At 41.6% G+C, this 22298-nt stretch overlaps 1 protein-coding gene across 3 annotated transcripts in view; it reads left to right on the forward strand.

The window, feature by feature from the left end:
- Window positions 1-22171, forward strand: part of TSHZ2 (teashirt zinc finger homeobox 2) — a 231344-nt gene extending 209173 nt beyond the window's left edge. Inside the window, exon 3 of one of the 3 annotated variants that reach the window (XM_040576132.1) lies at window positions 11849-22171. In XM_040576132.1, the coding sequence (XP_040432066.1) occupies window positions 11849-11850 (2 nt within the window). In that variant the 3' untranslated portion in view covers window positions 11851-22171. Of the gene's footprint in view, window positions 1-5089; window positions 5510-11848 lie in introns of those variants that run through there. The other 2 variants (XM_040576130.1, XM_040576131.1) reach the window with 2 other exon arrangements.
- Window positions 22172-22298: the final 127 nt, after the last annotated feature.

Genomic DNA, 22298 nt, shown 5'->3' on the forward strand with positions numbered 1-22298 from the left:
TTGTTTCGGTGGTAGCTTGGTTGTCAGCTTGTAAGTCTATAAAGCAGTTTTCTACCAGCTGGAAATCCAACATGCTACATGAATACATAACAGTGCCTAACCAAGAAGGTTTGTAATTCAGTAATTAGCTGTAATTAATGAACACAAAGTGAAGACTCATTTACAGTTTAAATTATCACATTAGCTCCTGTCACCCTCTATGTACACAAAACAGCAGGAATTCAATTATTTTTATTCTTCAAAGCTAATTTAAAATTTAAGGAATGCCATTACATGAAATAATAGGTAGGAAATGTAATAGAAATCGCTGAGAACAGTTGGCCGTCCTTAGAATGGAAGGAAAAAAATGCTATCAGTGATGATTTGGAAATGTTGTTTCATCTGTGAACAGATGAAGGATTGAAATCTAAGCTCTTTTCAGTGTATTTAAAAAGAAAGCGAGTTTGGTGGTTGCTAAGTCTTTGTGCAGGGAGAGCCATTGTGCATAATTGTAAAAGCAGTTGATACTGATAATGCTGTTGATAGTAACATGATGACAGCATGGAAATGCTCACACCATTATCTTTAATGGGGCTGAGTCGATTGCAACAGCATCGAGCCCCTGTAATATTCACCAATCTTAGTTGTGAAACTTCAGCCTAGCAGGCCTTAAGTAATTGTCACTTTGCAATCTGCCTATAGTTTGTGTGTGTACGTATGTCTATGTAAAATGCTTTCATTGTGCTTTTAAACCCACCATGATGCTTCTCACTGCAGCTGCCACTGATTTTTTTCTCACACAGTTCAATAACAAGAGAATTCCAAACCCATCGGATGCCACTTCTGTAGCTCCCACATATCTGCATTACAGCCCCTATTTTTTTGTTCTTTTTTTCTTTTTCCTTATTCAGTTGCCTTTTCATTCTAAATAGGCCACTAGAAGCTACACCATCTAATTTTTCATAGGTGATCGACTGCTGAGTTGTGGGTTTACGTAGACAGAGGGAAGGTAGCGATAAGCCAAAGAGAGAGGATTCTATTAGGGAAATGCAGCAGTAATTAATGAATCCTGCCAGTAATTGGGAAGGTGTAAGCCTCTGTAATATCGTAATGATAGTCATCCGTTCTGTGCATCCCCCATCACTCTCAACGATCCCTCATCGTCTCTGTGATCTCAGACACTTAGCCATGCAAATCTTCCTGACAGGACTCTATGTCTTTGTCTCCCTAATTGGACAGTATAGAGTTGTTTATGGATATTGCAGACATTTAGACCTCAGTTGGAGGTTGTTCAAAAATCGTTAGCAAAGTTGCCTTAACAGCATTGTCAAATATTTATTCCCCTGTTTCAATATCTGTTTTTAACCCAGGCATGGTTTGCGATAGAATTAACATTTTTAAGATGCACTCTCTTGTTCCGGGCTCTGTTTGAGATTGTTATTAAGACATTTTCCTATGGAAAAGGGAAAAACAACAACAAAAATCTACCATAAAGCATCATTTCTCAAGGATAAAACATGAGATTTTAGGGCAAATGTGCTGCTTTTTTTTTTGCCTTTTTTTTTTTTTTTTTAATACCATTTCCATGGGGAAATATTAAGAATGCTGACAAAGGCGGTTCCACTTACAAAAATTACAGGAAGCTTATGGGGTAAAAATTCCAATTTAGTATAAGCCAAAATAAATGGAGAATAATCCCATTCACTATACCACTTCAAGTGAGATCAGATTAAGACTATACCACATATATTAGAAAAGCTATGTCTTTTTCCTCGGTCAAGTCTTGGGGGGTTTAATTCTTGTATATGATCATTTAATGGTCATAAGAAAAATATTACATATAATAAATGTATCTGATGTTGTGCTCTACCAGAACAGACTTTTATTTTCTTCAAAAAACTTTATATTTGGGGGATTTTGCATTTTTGTGCATAATGTATTTATAGTATATGGTTTGGGGGGGTTCTGAGCACAAGGAAGTCTTCCAGAGCCCTAGACCATGTGCACAAGAAGCAAAATTGAGTTTAAGAGAGCAGGCTGGAGATCAAAGACAATGGCGAGGACAGCCACAAATACTTGCGATTCAGAGTGTCAGGGAAAGAGATCAGACGGATCAGGCGACTGAATTTACTGTCCCTTGGTCATATGCCATTTTACTCAGACAAGTTGTCCCACAAATCAAGGGGATTATTTGCCCCAGTAAAAGCAGATCAGGTCTCTTCTTTATGTAACTACTAAATTAAACCCCTAATGCAGCAAACAGTTAACTATATGCTTGCTTCCTTTGCCAGCTTGTCTCATAGATTTCACAAGACTAATTATTCTAGCAAAGGTATTAATGCGTTTGTTATTTTTGATAAAACATCAATATTCAACTGGAATAAAACCAGAAAAAAATGCATACAAGATATTGCTGAAAACAATTAAAAGCTCACTTTGGCAATATTTTTAACCCGACTCTATTTCCTTTACACAAATACAGGGTGAGAAAAATTCTCTTCGTGGGAATGTTTCTAGGAAGAATTTCTGAAAGTATTAATTTGCGCCTGTCTGGCAACTATCTTGAAAGCTGTTTGTAGTTTTGGAAATTATTCAGCCAGGGAGCAGTAGAAATGACACATTATAGAGTTGATTAATATAATAAATAGCAAATTACTGAAGGGGGAATAATCAAAGCTATAGTTGCAGTAAATATTTACCTTATCTGATTTCTCTCAGGTTATCCTAGAGTTTTAGGTACCTCCCACTATCAAACACAAAAGGTAAAGAAAACAAATTAAAACAAAAGTATTTGTAACCAAAGGGAAGGAGGAGATTTTTTTTTTTTTTTTTTGTGAAAAAAATATCGTATTTGCTCTAATTCTTTATTTAGCAAGCTCCCTTTTCTTCTGTTAGTAGGTTTATTTTTGAAAAACTTAATGTTCCCCTAAAACAATACTGATGTCATTTGTGAGATCATAAATTTTTCACCTTTCTCCCTAAATTGCCAATGAAAACATTGTGACACACACGAAAAAAAATTCATCTCCTGAAGGATGGAGAAGAGTCACTTGCCTGAATATGCAGTCGAGTGCAGCCACAACATCTGCCCTGTCCAACCCATGTTTTGCCATCCCTGAGCTCGCTGCAGGGACAGGGACAGGGGCTGAAGCAAGGATGCTCCGAGGCTGTCCCACCTCTTGGATATGCCGCACTCTGACCACAAAACCCGGTTTCCTCCAGCCTCAGCTGGATCCCAGGGCACAGGTACCAGGCTGACCACAAATACTCCAGGTGCACCCTGAGTACAGCCATTTCAGCTCTCCCGTCCCTCATCTCCACTGGGGCCACCAGCTTTCCGTCCTGTTGTGCTGCCTGTCCAGGGGAACGGCACTGTAGGACAGGACCAGACTCTTCTACCTGTGCTAGCTGTGGAAAAGCAAATTGTCTCCAGGAACTCCTATGCCTGCTAGAACCTTCTCCTCCAGAACATGAATATATTGCCATTTCGTGTTTTTTTTTTTTTTTTTTTTTTTTATATATATATATATATATGCATACACATGTATATATTTAAAATCCCAGCTTTAGAAACTTATGTTGGTGCTGCAGTCTGACACTGAGTACAAGCTGCTGTGCAAAGTAATTGCCAAATGCTTACATAAACACATAAATAAGACAAATTTACTTTCATTATTCATATTTTTTGCCCTTTCTTTTCCTTTTTATTTATGCTTTAAACAAGAGTTACAGTAAATATTACGATAAAAAAAATGCCTGCAGTGGACAGAAAGATGATCAAAAAGCCCTGATATAGAGCAATTCATGTTTCTTCTTTACAATCACTAACGAATCTTAACTTGAACCATGTTATGTTCCCATGTGAGTGATAAGCAATGATTTATTATGAAGTGTCATGAAATCGGAATGCCATACAGTGAGACATGAGCTAGTGGAAAATGTGTTCCCTGTTTCCCAGCCTCATTACTCAAAGATGCAGTGTCCCTTTCTCCAAGTCTAATTTACCTGGCTTTTCGAGGCACTCTGATAGCAAAGGAAACATAACCAGCAGTGAAATCCCTGATCCGGGCTGTGCCGTTCACCCACCAGCACCGCTAAGCACACTGCAACGACCGGGAAATTCAGAGCTAATGCTGTAGCAAACGTTTGTATCCCTAATGATGCTACCCCCAAAAGCAATTGCTTAGGATTATAGCATCCGTTGCCTCATCAGTGCTGTCAGTGCATGAAGAGGAAATAAAACAGGCATCGTGGAGGAGACAAACAGAGAAGTTTTCTTTATGCTTTAGAGTTTCTCCGACTCTCTAATGATTCCCTTCTCCCCATGATCCTAATTCAAGTAACTGGCATGTGATATATTCTGTAGATAAATCAGCAACAGAAGAGCATGTGCAGCTCTGGCACCACGATGTAGGTGATTTACTTGTAGTGCACTGAGCACACTGGTTTGGTTTTTAAGGTGGGAATTTGCGTTTTAAGTGATTCCTCACAAAGAAAGGGAAGCCAGTACATTGCACACTAATTCATGTCAGCAGCCCCTTTGCTTTCTGCAAAAAATAACCCAGACATAGTCTCAGATTTTAAGTGTTTTCTAAATGTTTCTTTAAAGGCCCTGATCCTGAAAACACTTGAGCTCAGCCAAGTCACTGGTGTACGTAGGTGCATCTTCCTAAGTAAAGCTCAAGAGCTGGGGGTGCTTCTGCTCTGCCACAGAAATGAGGAATGGAAGCAGGAGCCTTTCCTAGGAGGCATGGTTTGAGTGGTCTGGGCACGTCCTGGAGCAGTCAGACAGCTGCACTGGCACCTCAGTATTTTTCTGGGAAGGCAAGGACTCTGTCCTTAAAAAAAAAAAAAAACTTTTATCCAAGAATATAGATTTAATCAGACCAGATTTATTTGCCAGCAGTATCAGTTTCTGCTTCAAAACATGATCCCATTCCACCATGACAAAATTGCATAGGAGACCTGAAAGTTAAACTGAACAGAATAAACTTGAGAACAAATTTATGTCCTGCAACTTCTTTCACATGAAAATTTTTTCCTATATCTAGGCATGTTACAACTAGTTCAGTCTGTCTTAAGGCTATAGTCGCAGTTGTTTTTCTTGCAGAAAATGTGGAAATCATCAGAAGAAAATTAACCAGAACTCATCCTTGTCTGAAAGGCTGTGAGACTCACAAATTTCAAAAAAATCTTTTTTTCTAAAGAAATGCTTTATACGGAATCTTTGTGAAGTACAATCCAGCGAGCAGTTGTCTCGCAGCACTGACAATGTCTGCTGTTCCCGAGGAGGCTGTGTGTGATGTACCATTCTGAAATATTGTCAGCAAGCCTGCAAATACGAAGGCACTTTCATAGCAAGGCAGGGATGAAAGGGAAGAGGTTTGGGTTTGCTTTTTTGTTTCGCTTTGTTTCTCAGTTCTAATAAAACATACCAGTGTGCTCTTAACTTCTCCTCTCCTGTTTTGTTCAGGGGAGAAAGGGAATACAACTCTCCTACAGATGGTTGTGGTGTCCGGGGGTGGGGGGAAGAGGTACAAATTCCTTTCCAGAGGTGTTTGTTTTAGCCAGTGACAAGTTATGGGAAATATCAAAATAGTTCTGAAAGCAGAGAGAGGAGCTCAACATCTCCCTGCTCTCCAGCACCTTTTACTCCAGCCACGAATCCAGCGATTGTAACGGCACAGCTTGGTAAGTGGGCTGGGGAGAAAGCCCACCACGACAGCCTCCAGTGTAAGGATCAAGAAATTCTCTTCAGAACTGAAAAAATGTGGGTTTAGTATAACCAGGAGCTACATCACAAGGCAATTGAGGAATTATGCAGCAGTTGAGTAAACACTTGCAGAGGACAATTCGGCCTTTTTAAGTCCCCAAATTACTTGGGGAAATCTCGCTTTCAGTGACCTGCCAGCACATCCTGACATCCACCCAGTTTTACCTTCACAAATCTTGGACATGAACTCGGCTCCTTCCCACTGCCAGCGTCTGGACAGTTGAACCATAACTGCCTTGTCTTATCTGCTGTAAATCCACTTTTTTCAAGGTGCATTACAAAAGCTATTTCTCTTCTGGGATCCATACAGGTGGCATTTTAAAATGTAGCAAGCACCCTAGTCTACAGAACCTGCTTGTCACTGAAAATGACACAGTTTGCATGTGACCTGTAATGACAGTTGCTAGTTGAAAAGAAACCAGAAATTCAGCTATATCTTCCACACTTTGGTTGCAGCTGCCATCAACTAAATCTCTCTCCAAGGGCAGATGGTGCCCTGTACAATGAACAATTTAATCTTTAGCAAATAGAGAAACTTTGCCAAAAAATCCACATTTTTTCCCTCCAAGAATAGGCTGTCAATAATGTGCTCTCAAATACATTGTGATTTGATGACTATACTTTATTTATAAGAAAGAAAAAAAAAAACAACAACAAAATGTTCTCTCTTTGTTCTTTGCCTTTACAAGCCTGTGATCCTTCCAGATAACTCTGTACTGGGTGTGTGTATGTGCACTAGTAATTAGGAGGGGCTGGTTCAGTGTCAGGCTATTTCTTTGTGCCTCTAACATGCGACAGGTATTCCTCTTTGTTGCTGAAATCATGTATCCCACGTCACTCCGAGGACCAAGATGAGATCAGGGGTGAATCCTGGCCTTTTGCAACACGAGACAAATCTCACGCTTTCCATGAGCCCAGGATTTCCCCATACGTCTGTGAAAACATGGGGAGTTGCAGCCCCCAGTCTTAACTCTGACTCAGTCTAACAACAACAACAAAAACGCTCTTCTCGCTGATGTTTTCCAGCCTAAATCCCCCCCAGTCTGAGGCATGGCACAGTCCCACGGGCAGTTTGATGGTCTCATGTGGAGGGAGGACCGGGGCTGTCTTTGGGCCAGGTGTCTCACTGCTCCTTGCTTTCACACCCTCCCGGATCCTTTTCTAGTCACTCGCAGAAGAAACTGCCTGCCCTCTGGGGAGAGCTCCAGCTAATGGATGTCAGCATTTTCGTGAGCTGTGTTGTTCAGGTGGATTTGGAGGATCTAGCTTTATTTGCTCAGGGACGTCTGGTAACCCCGGTGAGCTGGGCACGGCTGCACACACTCAGTAGCTCTGACTGGGCTGTGTCTTGTCCGGAAATTTATATATATACTCTCCCACATAAAGGGACATTTACTTATATACATATATATATACATATATATATAGCATATAATGCATATGTAGAGGGATTCTTGCATCTCCGTGAGGTGTCAGTGGCATGCCTGGTTCACACACGTGTGTGCGCCGACACATCCCTAAAATGTCAGCATTAGTGTACCTGCACTGCCCAGCCGTGGTATTTGGTAGGGTCAGCCCGCAGCTGCCCGCAGAGCCAGATAACTGCATTTGCTGCACCGTGCACGCTGCAAATTGGCACATGGTTAAGGGTCTTCCTCAACCTGGGTCACAGCTAGGAAACTGAAGGCATACAAAACTTCCTGCGCGGATGTCAGAAGCTTCTGAAAAGAAGGAACTCAGAAAATGAAGGTTTACTTTTTGGCGGATTTTAATGAGATCTTTCCTTTATATCCCAACTGTTGGAGCAGGCCAGCTGGTGCAAGTCACACAACTTCACTGACCTCCTGCAGCAAGGTGTTTCACAACAGCTGCAAATGGGAGCTCTGGTGAACTTGCTACTGAAGTCCAGGGGCCTTTTATTTGCCTTTGGCCTTAGCCTCTTAACAAAGTATCCCCAACAAAGAGATTTCTGAGACAAGTAGAACTTAATGGCTTCAAGTTTTTATTAAATGTAGCTTCCACCATCCCTGACAATGCGGTCTCAAAATTCCTCCACCTGGGCGTTATTCTGCATTCAGCAGACACACCCCGAGAACATCTGAGCTACAGCCCACATTTCTTTTCCATTATCTTGTCCTGCATTCTCACAAGCTTAGATCATGGGACAGAAACGCATTGTACAACAAAGGAGACCTGTCTCGCACCCTCCTCTCTGAGTGGCTGATGGCACAGGCTGAATACACAAAGTTTGCTGCGTTCTGCAGACCAGGGGCTCAGGGACCTGCCGGTGGGTCGGGCTGGTGGGGTCCCCTCTTCCTGCACCCTGCTATTGGATGCCAGGGAGCAGCTGCCTGCAACTTCTGTGCCCTGCACAGCACAGCTTCTTGGCACAGCACCCTTCAGCACAGAGCACATTAGGGCCCCCTTCCTACAAGCATCACATGGGGTCTGTGCGTGGGTTTGGGTGGGTGCTGCACCCTCTGCAAGAACAAAGAAGAGCAGAAAGTATTAGATTTCACAAGGGTTATTCTTACCTCTCTCAAAATGCTTTCCTTTCCTGTTCAAGTGTGTTTTCTGAAATAAATATGTTCTATTTATTTATTTAATGTGCTGTTAAATGACCTTCTGGAAAGCTATTCCTGCTGCAAGGCTTTAAAATGGATGGGCAGGCACAACTTAGAGAGCATGCTCCTTACAGTCAGGATGAATCATTTGAGTAGTTACTGTTTAGACTGATATAATTTTAGTTATAATTATGGGTAACGAGAAGGCATTTAGAGTCTGTAATATTGTAATTCATGGCGAGAGGAGTCCTAAATGAAAAAAAATATACCCAGATTTACTTTTTGTCCCTGTCTAGGTATTGTGTATGTGAGGATGATCTTCAAGGGATAGATTTTCTGCTGCTGTAAAAATCTAGCAAAAGTAGGTCAAAAATGACATCTAGAGATAACATGTTTGGTAACCACAAAGGGACTGTCTGTGCCTTTCCATTCGGCCTTTTAGGAGTCCTGCGATTTATTACTATAGGTACAGCTGCAGCACGAAAAGGTTTTGAGACTGTGGACTTTGGTTGGTGGATGACAGATACATATTGTCATTTTTAATATCCCCCTAAGCTAATAGAGGATGATAAAATGATATTAGCAAAGATCTGGGGGAAAAAATATATAAAATATGAACATTATAAGCACATGGACCTGCCGTCATCTGACTGGATCTAGGGTAGCATCAGACCTCTGGCAATGCCACTGAAGTGGCCAACGCTCTCCTGCAGACCCCAAAAAGCAAACTATGGCAGCAAACCCCAAGCAAAGGACTTGGGAAGACATTCTTGAGGACATTCTCGAGAGTGCCTGCTTCAGAAGATTCACAGCTGTGTTTTTACAGCGAGGTTTGAAGGAGGCGAGGGTAGCCATGCCATGGCTGAGGAGCGGGACGGTGCTTGTGAGTCCTGACACATCCACGTTGCAAGAGATGCAACTTTTTCCTTCTGTTGATGGCTTGATAATTAATGTTAAATAAAAGCAAAGCTTCAGTATCTGCATCTGGTATTTCACATATGCTGCGCAAGGCCAGCATAATGAACACCCTCCGTTGCATTTTCGCGATGTAATTTAAATAGTGGAGTTTTCTTTATGGAACAGGTTGAGCTACTTTACAATAAATGCCCAGAAAGCACCAATCTTTGCCCATCGAGTGCTATTTGAACACCAGGCTGCCGTGCCCTAGACTGCAAGTGCCAAACTCTCCACATGCTCCCTGAATCTCTTAGAGACTTGATAATGAAATACATAAACTAAGACCCTTATTGATCAGGCATCCAACTAATTAATTTCCCAAAGTCTTATCCCAGCCTGCAGTGACAACAATACAAAAAGATAAAATAAATAAATAAATAAATAAAACCAAAGGATGGAGCCTTTGGTTGGGCAAAAGACCTGGGGGTGAAGTACTAACCCCAGTGAAATCAATGCCAATCCCAATTGATTTCAGTCACGCATGGATGTCACTGTTAGTCAAGTGTATGGAAGCCGAGCCCCAGAAGTTTACACAATGGTCACAAACGGCTTTTAGAGCAGTGAGAAACTAAATATTACTAAGCTGATTTCGCTGCTGGTCTAGCACAGAAGTTTAAGACCTTCCTCTAGACAAAGTGAAAAAGAAAAGGAGGCAGGAGGCCGTCAGGCTTCTCAGTTCTCCAGTCCAAGCCCTGGATAAATATTTCCCACTGGCAGGGAACCAGTGCTCTGCCGTTACTTTGCTTCAAACCAAGCCTCCTGCCCAGACTTAGCACTTTCAGTAACACTACATGCTGCTTTATTGTCCTAATGGCGTTCGGGAGGCAGAACTGAATTAATCAAGAGTTATTGCTCCCACACCGACCTGCTCACCGCAGCCCCTAACTCTGCCTGTGCAGGACCAGGAGCAGCCCCGGGTGTTTCCCACACCCATCCCTCAGGCAGGTGCTCTGCCATCAGAGCTTGGTAGGAGCCCAAGGTAGGAGCTCAGTGCCATGTCACAGGGAGCTTTCCATCCTGGAGAGGGCTGCAAAACCCACTCCGAAAGGTAAAAAGTCAACTGCCTGTGACATCACTGCAGGCTGTGCTCAGACCATTTGCAGGGGGTGAGCTTGCAGCTGTGAACTTGGCCGTGGGAGCAGCGCCAGCTCACACCACGGCTGTGCTTCGGCTCCAGGCTTTACAACAGCAAGGCTTCTGGATGGCTTTAAAACTTGATCAAGCTGTAAACTGACACAGCTTTGTCCTTTTGCAGTGAAAAATAATAGCTTTTCAAAGTGCGAATTGCTCTGGAGCGTTACCTCTGAAACCTAAAGACAACATTTTAAAGTGTCAACATGGATTGCTTTTAATATTTTTTAAGTGGGAATAATGATCTAAGGTATTCGCCACAGTTTCAAATGGACTTCCATGCATTCTCAGGTGCCAAAAAATCTCTACATTTAGCTGCCAAACCTCTTCTTTCCTTCCAACAGTTTCTCCATAGCAGGTCTGGGTTGCCAATGCAAAACTCAGCATCACTGTGAAAACTGAAAGGGTGAAGATATTGTAAAACAAACCAGATTAAAAGCTAAATAACAAGGACTCAATAGACTTTTCTGTTTTCATATGGAATTTTTTTGAAAAGCTGGGTTTATTTTACTTTAAATAAAGCTACTACTGAATTTCCAGTTGATCTAGCTGGCATACTGGGAACACACCTCAGGATTTGAGTTGTGTTTGCTGAAATGTGCATGCCCTTGAACAGATAGTATATTTTTCAGTAACATATTTCTCTTTGCCCGCCTCTTTGCCCATTGCTGGTCTTTTTTTTTTTTTTTTCCTGTGCTCTCTCCAGATTGACTTTCACTCTACTTATTGCCTGACTCATTTCTCACCTTATTTTTTCCCTTCTCTCTCTTTTTTTTTTTTTTTTTTCTTTTCCCCTACTGCTTTTCTCGGTATCTTTCCCCCAGGTTATGAGCAAAACAGAACTTAACTTTGGGCTGAACTTTTAAACCCACATCTTGAATGAAATAACACAAGCACCCTCCATCTCTGTGTGGAAGTAACTTCACAACTACAGCCACTTTGCACTTTTAGTCCCTGCAGAACAGGAAAGGTCCACACAGAAGAACAGCAGTTCATGGTGCTGGGGAGGGGAGGTGCCACAACGACCACAAATACCACAGCAGTAGTCCAGGAATGTAAGCACAATGTGGGTACCAAGGTGTCCAGTTCACCCTGAGGATTTCAGAGCAGATTCTTGACCAGTTGTAAAATGAGACTCTTTGTATTGACCAGGTTTAGGTAACACGAGGGAAAAGCAGAGATGCATAGTAACACACCCACAGGACCCAGCAGACCTGCATCAGCTGGAGTTTACCCTCTAATCCCAGCATCGTTATAGTCTTAAGGAGCTGGGGGTTTCTTCCCTCTTCTGTGTCCTTACCTTTTTGCGAGCCTATGGGCAGACAATGTAAAGCAAAGCTGACTCAGTTCCAGAATTTCTCTTGATAAAAAAGTCCATATTCAATAAAATCTGGACTCGTGATTAAAAGCCTGGTAACACTAGTTACTCTTCTTCTGCTTGCAGGACAAATGCCTTAGTTCCAGCTCTCCAGCCCAGGCTTCCCGCACCCAGCCCGTCTCCGCACGTCACTCCAATCCTGACATTGAACTCACAGCAACCCGGACCGAGAAGACTGCCAAAAAAACTCCAGCTATTCTTCTTCATCCTCACTAACAATTTGGTAATGAAGTATTGATTTCCACTCCCCTGCTTATGGACGATATTAGATTTTCATTGATAAACTGCACTGGGGCTGTCTGGTCTCCACTGTCCCTTTTTGCTGTCACTAAAACAAAGTGCCACTGAAGTAAGATAATGACTGGGAACATTGATGTACTTATTTCGTCAATTTGTAACACTTGACAGGAAAAAAAAAATCTTCATAGTTTAATGTCCAAGTGTGCTACGCAAGATGCAGTCACATTGGAAGCTTTACTTTTCATGGTAATGTCCATTTCCTATTTATAACCCCTTTGGGATAGTTTGTCTAAAGGAAATGTTTCTATTCAGTGCAGCTATTACTGTTGCACCTGGGTTGCCCAATCCAGTCATTGCACTAGGGATCAATACATCACCGTAAGTACAAGAATTATTAAGTTAAAACAGATTCTGAGCCAAAAAACCTCTGAACAATGTTAATCTTCTGTGCAAGTTGTTCAAATAGTTATGCTTAACCATGTTGCTGCCAAAGATTTGTTTAAAATGGATTATTTTCAGTTTGTTTTATTCCTCAGATATATATATATATTTAAATCTCCGTTACGGTTTATGACAAGACATGCGATGGAGTGATTTTTAACAAAAGTACTATTGTTAGATTATTGAACATTATATGAATATAGGTATATCTATATATAAATATCACTATATAAATATCTATATATAGATATAAGAGAATAAAGTACAATTCCTTTCTCAGTTAGGTAGGTGTAAATCTGATTATCTCTGTTGGAGTCAATGGAATCACTTTGGATTTACGTACCACAGACGAGATCAGAATCTGGTCCGCGCGCTGTCCCCCTGCTCGTGCAGTTTGCCTGGACCGTGCATCCCTCTGCAAGTCAGCTGGGACCTGGTGGGAAGGGGGCTGAGAAGACGGCGATTTTGGATTTGCGCTTGTAACTTTTTTCATTAAAACTTTGAGGTCCCAATTTTAATTTGTGGAATATTCACGTTAATAATGAGATCTAATTAAGACATCCATTAAAAGCCCGTTAAAGTTAATTTAACGTAAAAATTCCAATAGAACTGTATTAGATTTTCTCCATTAAATTAACGTTATGGATTTTTAACGGATGTCTTAATTATATATTATTATTAACGGGAATACTGTATTACACAGATTAAAATCAGGTCCTGAGTCAACTCGCAAAATCTTCCCGGATACGCTAATGATGCGAGCCCCACGTTACCTAGTGCACTGTTTGGAAAACCAGGCGCAGCCCTGCTTACTCCAGCTGAGCATTTCCTTGCAACTCAAACAACCTCCAGCAGACAAATCCATCTCTGCATTTAACGATGAACTTTCCCCAGTCTCGAGGGGAAAATGTCTGGATCCAGTTGTAAACACTACTCTATTACAAATGAAATATTCAAAGTATGCTAGGCACAATTTGAGAATAGGATCTTTCTCATAGAAGAGAGGGCTTTGGGGTGTCTTTTACTCTTATTTTATTTTAGACATTCAAGGATAAAACTGAAGCGGAGCATTCACAAAATCAGGCTAAACACGTTTACCCTATTCCCTACTGTTTGTGCAGAAGGGCCATTTTTGGCAATGTTTGGGAAATTTTGACATGATCCCTAAACTCAACATGGAGGAGAAAAAAAAGGCCCTTCTTATTTACCTCCTAGGGAAAGTGTTGCCCTTATGCCACATATAATAGCAAATTGCTTTTTTTATGGCATGCATAACCTAGATGGGAAAAAATATGGCGCTTGAGGGAAGGAGGGAAAAAGTAAATGAAGTTCCAGGAATGTCATTCTGAAGTAATGAGGCATGGACAGAAAATATACCCCTCACATCATCGGATTGAGATGGCAGTCGAAATAGCTTCATTGAAGTGTCAGCACTCATCCATCAATCAATCATCCACAAGGAAAAATAGCGACAGTACTACGGGGCGGCTTTTATGGGATTTACTCATGGGCATAGGGAATAGCAGCTCAAATGTAGTTCTGACATGAAAAGCAAGGTGCTGATATTATTTTTTATGATGGGAGGATCATAAAGTGAATTGAGAACAGTGAGGTCTGTCTTTGCTTAACCTATTCAACTGGAAATGAACGGAGCTCAACTGGAAACGAGCAGAGCCTTCAGATGGGTTAAGATTGAAGCCTGCACCATGCTGAGCGCCGTCCATTGACAACAAAATTCTATTAAAGCAAAATCAATGCATTAGCATCAAGCTCCTCAGACGCTGTTAAATTGCACGGCCCAGTTCGGAGTTATTAAGTGAAGTAACACAAGGTGAGGGCCTGCAGCACGGGCCCAAAGGCAGCACCATGACAAAATGCCACCCGGGAGAAACCGTGAGCCATTCTCCATCCCTTCTCCTTTCCCAAGCTTTTATACACTCCAGAAAAAACAACAACAACAAAAAAAAGTTGTATCATTCTGGCATCCCCCCCCAGCCCATGGCATTTGGGGCTGGGGCTCCTCGGGGCACCTGCTGCTCAGTTCTGGCAGCAGGGAGGCTTTCCTGGTGCCTGTAGCAGGTATGGGGTGTGCTCATGGTGAAGGATGGAAACAGCATCCCATGCTCTGCCCCTAGCCATGCTGTGCTGGCCCCTGGGGGCCTTGGGGCTGGAAAGCTCCAGGTTTTGTGCAGGGCTGCTCCCCCTGCACAGGGCTGGCCCACCCAGCACCTTGCTTTGCTCAAGAAGCTTTGCTTCAGCACAGGCAAGTGCAGGAACAGCTACTTATTTAAAATCCAGCCACAAACCTTTATTACACAGTGCTAAACCTTGATTATTTTGCCTGCATCACTGTCCTCTGGGAACATTTTAGATACACATTTGAATTGATTCTTTTTTTCTTTTTTTTCCTTTTTTTTTTCTTTTTTACAATAAGATATAAAAAAAAAGAAAACGTACGTCTCTCCTCTCTCTTTCTCTGTATGAAACTGGATGAGTTGATAGTTTATCTGTCATATAAATCAGGTAACATAGAAAATCATTGCATCTTTTCTCTGTCGTATCTACTCAATATCTATCGTTCTGACTTTTATTCTTATTGGAGATCATCAAAACATTAATTAAAAGCCTGGTGATCAAACAGCCGAATATTTATGATTCACATCCTTGCTTATTAACAAGTGGCATATTGATACACCACATATCCAAGCTGTTTATGCTCCTGCACTGCAATAAAGCAGTAAGAATTGTTACCCTTATACACTGCTTTGAGAGATTTATTCAGAAACCGGAGCTCCCTTCCTGGTCAAAATAAGCCATATCACCTTAAAAATATGTATTTTATTTTAAAAGGAAGAGAAGAAATTAGCATCTCTTTGGAGCCCAGTATATAAGAATTTCAGTATATCAGTCTCAGGTGTTTCTAACAGGCCCTTATTATTTCAGCTGAGAGGGAGAAGGACACAACTTTAAAAATGGCTGTCATTAGTGCAATAATAATTGTTGGTTTAAAAAAAAAAAATCTTTGAGAATCTGCTAACAAACCTACCCAGTAATTACTTGTCAATGCAACTTCATCATGATTTTTATTACCTACTTGTAGAAGTATTTACAAGTCTGACCTTCCGAGCTTTTTTAGAGATCAAGGAGGATATAACAAGTCATTTTAAAAATCAATAATTATATATTAACACAATAGGGGTTGAGGCCTTCCAAGCCAGCTTTACAGGCTATTGTGTCAACTCTCACACATCCACAGGGCGATGATTGCTTTCCTAATTTTTGGTCCTTTTTCCCTCCTTAATCATATTTTGATAAAGTGCCCTATTTATTGGCCAATACCAAGCCCTTTATGCCCTGGGGCAGTTCCTCAAGCAGAGGGGATGGTGGCAGTGGGGACCGAGGACTGCAGGCCCGGTTGGGCTTTGCACAGGGAGCGAAGCATGCTCTGTGCCAGGCAGGGCTAAGCCCAGCAGAAATGCAAAAGGAACCAGGTTTGGGCCTGGGGCAGCCTCTGGCAAGCACTGCCCAGAGGGGGTTTGCTTTCTGGGGAACTGCTCCCTGCTAATTACTGACGGCGTGATTCTGCCTGCTGCAGCGGCCTCCCGTGAGGGCACGTGTGGGTAAACGCATGGCAAAGGACAGCAAAAATAATTCACTGTGGAAGTTTCCTCCCAGCTCCACCAGGCTCTGCATGGTGGCTATGGCCAGGCGGGGCAGAGGTTGTGTCCCCATTCCCGTCCCTGTCCCTGTCCCCATCCCTGTCCCTGTCCCCTCTCCTCCTGCACTGTAACTCTCCTGCTGGTCACAGTGCTCCTGCTAGGTGGAGGCATCTCTCTGTCACACAGGGCTTTTGTCTTCTCAAACAGATATACGATGCAATTTATATTTAAAATTCTCTCTATAAAGACAGTATTGATCACAGATTCCCAATCAATACATTGCAATTACAACAGGCTTTAAAGGCCATCTGTCCCCAAGCAAGAGAACTGATATAACCACCTCTATATATTTTGAAAAAGTGCTACTGGTATGTGCCCATCTCCCTGCACAAGCTGATGTATCGTTTTTGCTCCCAGAAGCCGTGTTTGGGAGCTGCACAGCGCTGTAATTCCTCTTTGCTGGCCCCCCACAGGGAGACCAGAGACCGGCTTCTCTTTGGGTTTCGGAGCCATGACAGGGGCAATGACACCCAGCTTCGCTGGCCGCTTCTCCTGCTCCCTCTCACAATTCATCCTGCAGGTTGCCACTTTCTTTTTTCCCCAGATTATCTCCTGTAGAAAATGATCAGCCAGACGTTATCAAATTTCACTAAAGCAAATAACTTTTCAGGAACACTACCAAAGAGTTTGAGGTGGCCACTGGCGCAAAGTGAGTCTTTTTTAATGTATGGCGCGCTGGACCACAAAGACAGCAGTGTTTTGAGACTTATAATTAAGGAATAAAATGACACACATCTAGAGGTAGATTTCAATTCACATTTCATCAAATTGGGAAACTACTTCGTCAGCAGCTGACATCTGTGTAAGTCCTGTTGATGGCACCGCATGAGCAGCTAAGGACACATTCCAGAAAGAAATGCTGCCTGGATTTCCCTTTTTCCTCTTTTCTTAATTAATTACTGCAGTAATTATTTCACACAAGCGTGCAGAATTTAGGATTTTGTTCTCCAGCTCTCTTCAAAAGGAAAACGAGAGAATACAGAAATAAGGAGTGCTTTCCGGTGATAACAGAAGCCTGCAGACAGACCTTGGCACATGGCTGTGTGCCAGGCACAAAGGCCAGATTCTGAATTCGCCTACTCTGGTGTAAATCCAGAGTAACTTCCTTGAATTTGGTTTATTTACACAGATCTAAACACAGCCCTCACTGTCCTAACCTTGGATTCCTAGCATGTTTAGATGGTTTTGAAAACAACTTCAGCAAACAGTCCGGAGCTTCGTGCAGATTAAATCGGAGGCACAGTGTGCACTTCAGAAGTTTTATAGTCGTGTCAGGGAAGTGATTGCAAAACTTTGTTATTGATGTGACTCGGCTGGTAGAAGTCCTAATGTAAAAACAGTTGTATCGCTATAAAGCACTTTATACTGGTACAGCTTATTTTGCTTTGCTGGACCACTTTTATACCAGTACAAGCACTTTTATCCTGGTGTACTTCAGCCTACACCAGTGGCCATTTGTTGTTTTAACTATGCCGGCAAAAATGTTACAAGTAGACAAAGTTTATGACACTGCTGTTCCTTGTGCTCAAGTGTCTGTACAATATTTTCTTTGAGAGAATTTTAAAAAGTAAAACAGCTGTACCACTGGATTTAGCTGCAGAGTAATAAACCTCCAGTTCATCTTCACTCTCAGCTCATGAAATGTCTTCAGGCCTTTGTAAAAAGCCCTGTTCGAGACACCAGATTAAATACTAATCCTAGCAGGTCATGCATCTCTACTTGAGTTCATACCATGGAGCTCTGCAAACTTTTTTTTTTTCACTTTTTTTGGCTTTAAGTAAAGACAACAAATTGTTTCCTTAGTCTTCTTAGATGAGATAGCAGAAAAAAGAAGAAAAAGATCACCATTTGAAAATGAAAATGAAAATAAAATCTTGCAAAATGCAGCTACGTTATAATGCAACGATGGCATGCTCTTGAAACCCACATCCACACGTGGGCCCCAGGGGAAGGGGGGGGGGGGGGGGGGGGGGGGGAATGCAGCCCTCAAACATCCATGCAATTATGCAATTGTCTCAGGTGTGGCAGATTTGTATGGGCAATGTTTCCACTTACCCACTGGGCCATGTACCGGTCAAAAATTACATGTCTGCATATATCCAGGCAGAAGTGCAGCTACAGATCTGCCCCCTACACACACACATATATACCTGTGCACACAGTGGCACACTACAACACTACGTGTGCACGTGTGTCTACAACAGGCATCGATTCCGCGGCTGACGTAGCAGCTGGGCACTTGGCACCGAGAGACAGCAGCTCTCTTCAGGATGTACAATGCAGTGTTTTGGCTTTACAATGCAGCAAATGCTGGAATGTGCAATACAGGTTGCAAAAGCTGACAAGCTAAACAGTTCTTATTTGGCTCAGGGTACTTAACTGTCATATGTCTCTGGTACAATATGCCCTTTTGTCTAGTGCTCAGGCACCACTTATTAATCCTTTCCTTTGTTGTTCTTTATTTTTTTTTCCCTTTATTTCTCCTTCTGTGCATTTGTTTTGGTTTTTATTATCTTGAATATGTCAGCATGAATCATAAGAGATCCATCCCCACTTTAAATAGAGCATAGTTGGCCATTATAGTAAATCTGACAGTTTTGCTCTGCCCCGATGCTTGTGGTATGTGGTAAGTTTGTTACTGGCAGCATCTCCAGGTTACTTACGTGACCCGTGGTGTTAGTTCTAGACTTTTGTTTCATAAAATAAAATACAATAAAATGAATCAAAAACTCATTTCTCTATAAAAATGTATATATTACAAACAGCAAAAAGGAAAGATTAAACACTTTTTTTTTTATATATTAACAACACAAATGGGACTCCTTTCAAAGAGGACTCACGGTGACTTTATCTGTAGAATGTTTCAGTGCTTATGCACTCATTTTGTAACAAGTGCATGCTGTATAGACTATATTGCCTGTATACTTAGATGGCGGGGGGGCCAAGCTGCTTTCCGTTGTGCACTGCAGCTTGTTTGGATGAAAAGTTATGCCTTTGATGCATTTTTATACTGTACATATTTGTATATATTAACTATATTGCCATGTTACGAACACAGATTTTGTTATATTTGCTTGTTTCTGTTTCCTACAAAAATTGGTCCATGACGGGGGATTTTTTTTTTTTTTTGTATAGAAAATATGCTTGTAATTTTCGTTTGTTTGTTTCCTTGGTCATCATCTTTTAACGGTTCATAAAGGAATTAGGGATGAGTTTTTGGAGGAACTGTGAGAAGCAAGTCTGTGTTTGCATGAGACCTGCCCAATTGCTGGCTATAATGGGGGGCGGGGGGAAGAGGGGAAATCTGAGTCAAGTTTTGCTTTTAAAGCATGCTTAGTCCCATGGGAAAACTCATACATGTACAATTATTCTCTTTGTATTTTATCTAATAGTGCCTGATTTTTTTTTTAATGTCTTCTAGGAGGAACAATTCATAATTGTCAAAATTTGAAACATTAGCTTAATTTTGTTTTCATGACCTCTCATTTCTCCTCCTTATTTATTTTGTTGCTGTTTATAATGGGCCCCAAGGCCATTTCTGACATTGCAGTGTTCTTCTTCCACATTAAGGATGTTTTTAAAATTACTAAGATTATTGAGCCAACAGGCTGTTTTAATCAAAACCATGTTTCACTTGGTTTTGATGATTATGAATGGTCCTTACAATGGAAAAAGCCCTTTCTTCTGGGAGGATTGTACCACCTAGTGGCCCAATAGATCCATCACAGATCTGCATCTTCCCAGTATTTGCTGTCTTGCTCAAAGCCTAGCTTGCAATTTTGCTTCAAATTATTTGCTTATTACAACTAACTTAAACTAAACAAATTGAAAATGTTAATGGTATTTTTTTCTTTGGTTGATTGCTAAATAAATTCGTATAATTTATACTAGAGGAGATTACTGCTTTTATTGTTTTGGGTTTCCCCAAACCAATTATTAACAATCAGGACTATGTATCTCATTAAATTTAAATCAGGTCAAACCTATTTATCTAAGGCCTTTTCTGATTTACAGGAAGACGCCTGTATTCCAGTGCATTTAAGATGTATTTCTGTGTATGATTTTGCAGCATAGAAATCTATCAACAGTGATTTTTTGTTCTTTATTTTTATCATTGCAAATGCATTGTAAAAAAAAAAAAATCCCTCAACTTTACCACAAAAAAATAAAAACATTACTTTTTATGCCCAGGGATTTTTTTTTAATAAAATCACTGCAGTTTTAGAACTGTAATTAAAGCCCTGAATAATAGATCACACATCTTTATCTGTTGTATTTAAAAGGAAAAAAAAATAGCCCAAACTGTTCACATAATCCTGAATGCCTCATTTCCATAAAAAAGGTTTCTATACATATATTATTTACATTTTTAAACATGGTAATTCTTTCCTTTGTGGCATAAAATGTCTCTTTTCCACTGCAGCTATTGGAAAGCGACTGCTCACATCTGAAATGTTATCGTAATTTGCATCAGGAAACCCAACTGCAGACATTAAGGACTTGGGTGTGTTCAATTATGATTTTGCTGGAGGCTGTCCCTCATTTTAATGCTGCACTCATTGAACTACCTTTCTGAAATCTAGCTGATATGGTTCACCATAGACATGCTTCACAACATCATTAGCTTTGCAAATGGCTTCATTTCAGTCAATGCAGACTTCAGTTTTGGCCAATTGTAAAATGGAAATTTGAAAAGGAAAAAAAAAACAGATGCACTTAAAACATGAAAAGAATTATTTATATGATAAAAAATATATTTAGATTTTCAAAGCACAAAACTGAACAGAAGTGCTCTTTTTATGCTTTCTGAAGATGTTACTGTTAAAAGTCTTTCTACATCAGGCTTAATAAATCTGTAATGACATTTGATGGATTGATTTTTGTGTGGGTTTTTCTTTTCTTTCTTTCCTTTTTCCCCCCTTTCTTTCTCTACAGAGAAAGAAAAAGACTGACCTGGAGAGACTGTGGGAGTAAAAACCACAGGAATGTGCCTGTTTCAGTAAAACTCACAAATGATTTCTAGCAGCCTCCCTTCCCTTAAATAATAATCATTAAAAAAAGAAAAAAGAAAAAAGAAAAAAGAAAAAAGAAAAATCTAACTACACCACCCTGCGTTCGTTTCTACACATCCTTTTCACTCCCTCATCTGGCTCCTCTGACCACTCCATGCCTGGGTTATTTATGATGTAATCTACAGCGAGGCATTGGGCTGCTGTCACACAAATTCAAGGCTCGCTAGCCATAAACCAGGCATGATTGAGATACCAAATACCCTTCTCTCAAGTGCTCCACCTCAGACGGATGGCTCTGTTTAACACTTAGTTTCCCTAAGTACTCCCTCGCCCCCCGTAACGCTCCCTCCGAACCGGGCGATGCCTCACGCGCCGAGTTGAGGCGCTCACGCTGCTGCCGCACCACCATCAGCTGTTATTTACTGCAGATGAGGCAAAGCCAGCCGTGGCAGAGATTCCCAAGCCTCATACTCATTAAATTTTGATGGGTACAGGATCACCTGTTAGCCGTGTTTAATTGCCACCTCTCCTCCTCGGGGTGATAAAAGAGGAGACGAGCACAGCACCCACCTGGAGCCACCCTGCCAGCTGTGTGGTGGCAGCAACGCCACCCCTGGGCGCTGCTCACTGCTCCCAAGCCATCCCAAAACCAACACCCAAGCCACCCCCCAACCATCCCCAAGCCAAGCCCTGCTCAGGGGCTGGCCCAGTCCAGCGTGGCAGGCAGGAGCCAGCAGGCACCGTCGTCCCTCCCTTCTTCCTCAGCCATCCCCACCGCCCAAAGCCAACCCACCTCCACCCGCCACCCTCTCACCTGCAGCCCAAAGGGACCATCCCGCACCCAGGGGCTGGGGGGCAAGAGCCACCCTTCCTCTTCTACACGCCGGGTAGTTTGTTAGCGAACACACTTAGGAGTCAGTGCCTTGGATCCTGCAATACAGACCTTTTTTTAAGTGATTTTTTTTTTTAAGGAATATATTGCACACATTTCAAGAAACCCCTCTAGGGTAAAATAAAAAATATATATAGATGGCTAAAATAACAAATGAATCATAAAACTTAGAGATGGAAAAGGACTATTAGATCATCCAATTTATCTTGCTG

This window comes from Cygnus olor, chromosome 16 (genome assembly GCF_009769625.2).
Source record: "Cygnus olor isolate bCygOlo1 chromosome 16, bCygOlo1.pri.v2, whole genome shotgun sequence".
NCBI lineage: Eukaryota > Metazoa > Chordata > Aves > Anseriformes > Anatidae > Cygnus > Cygnus olor.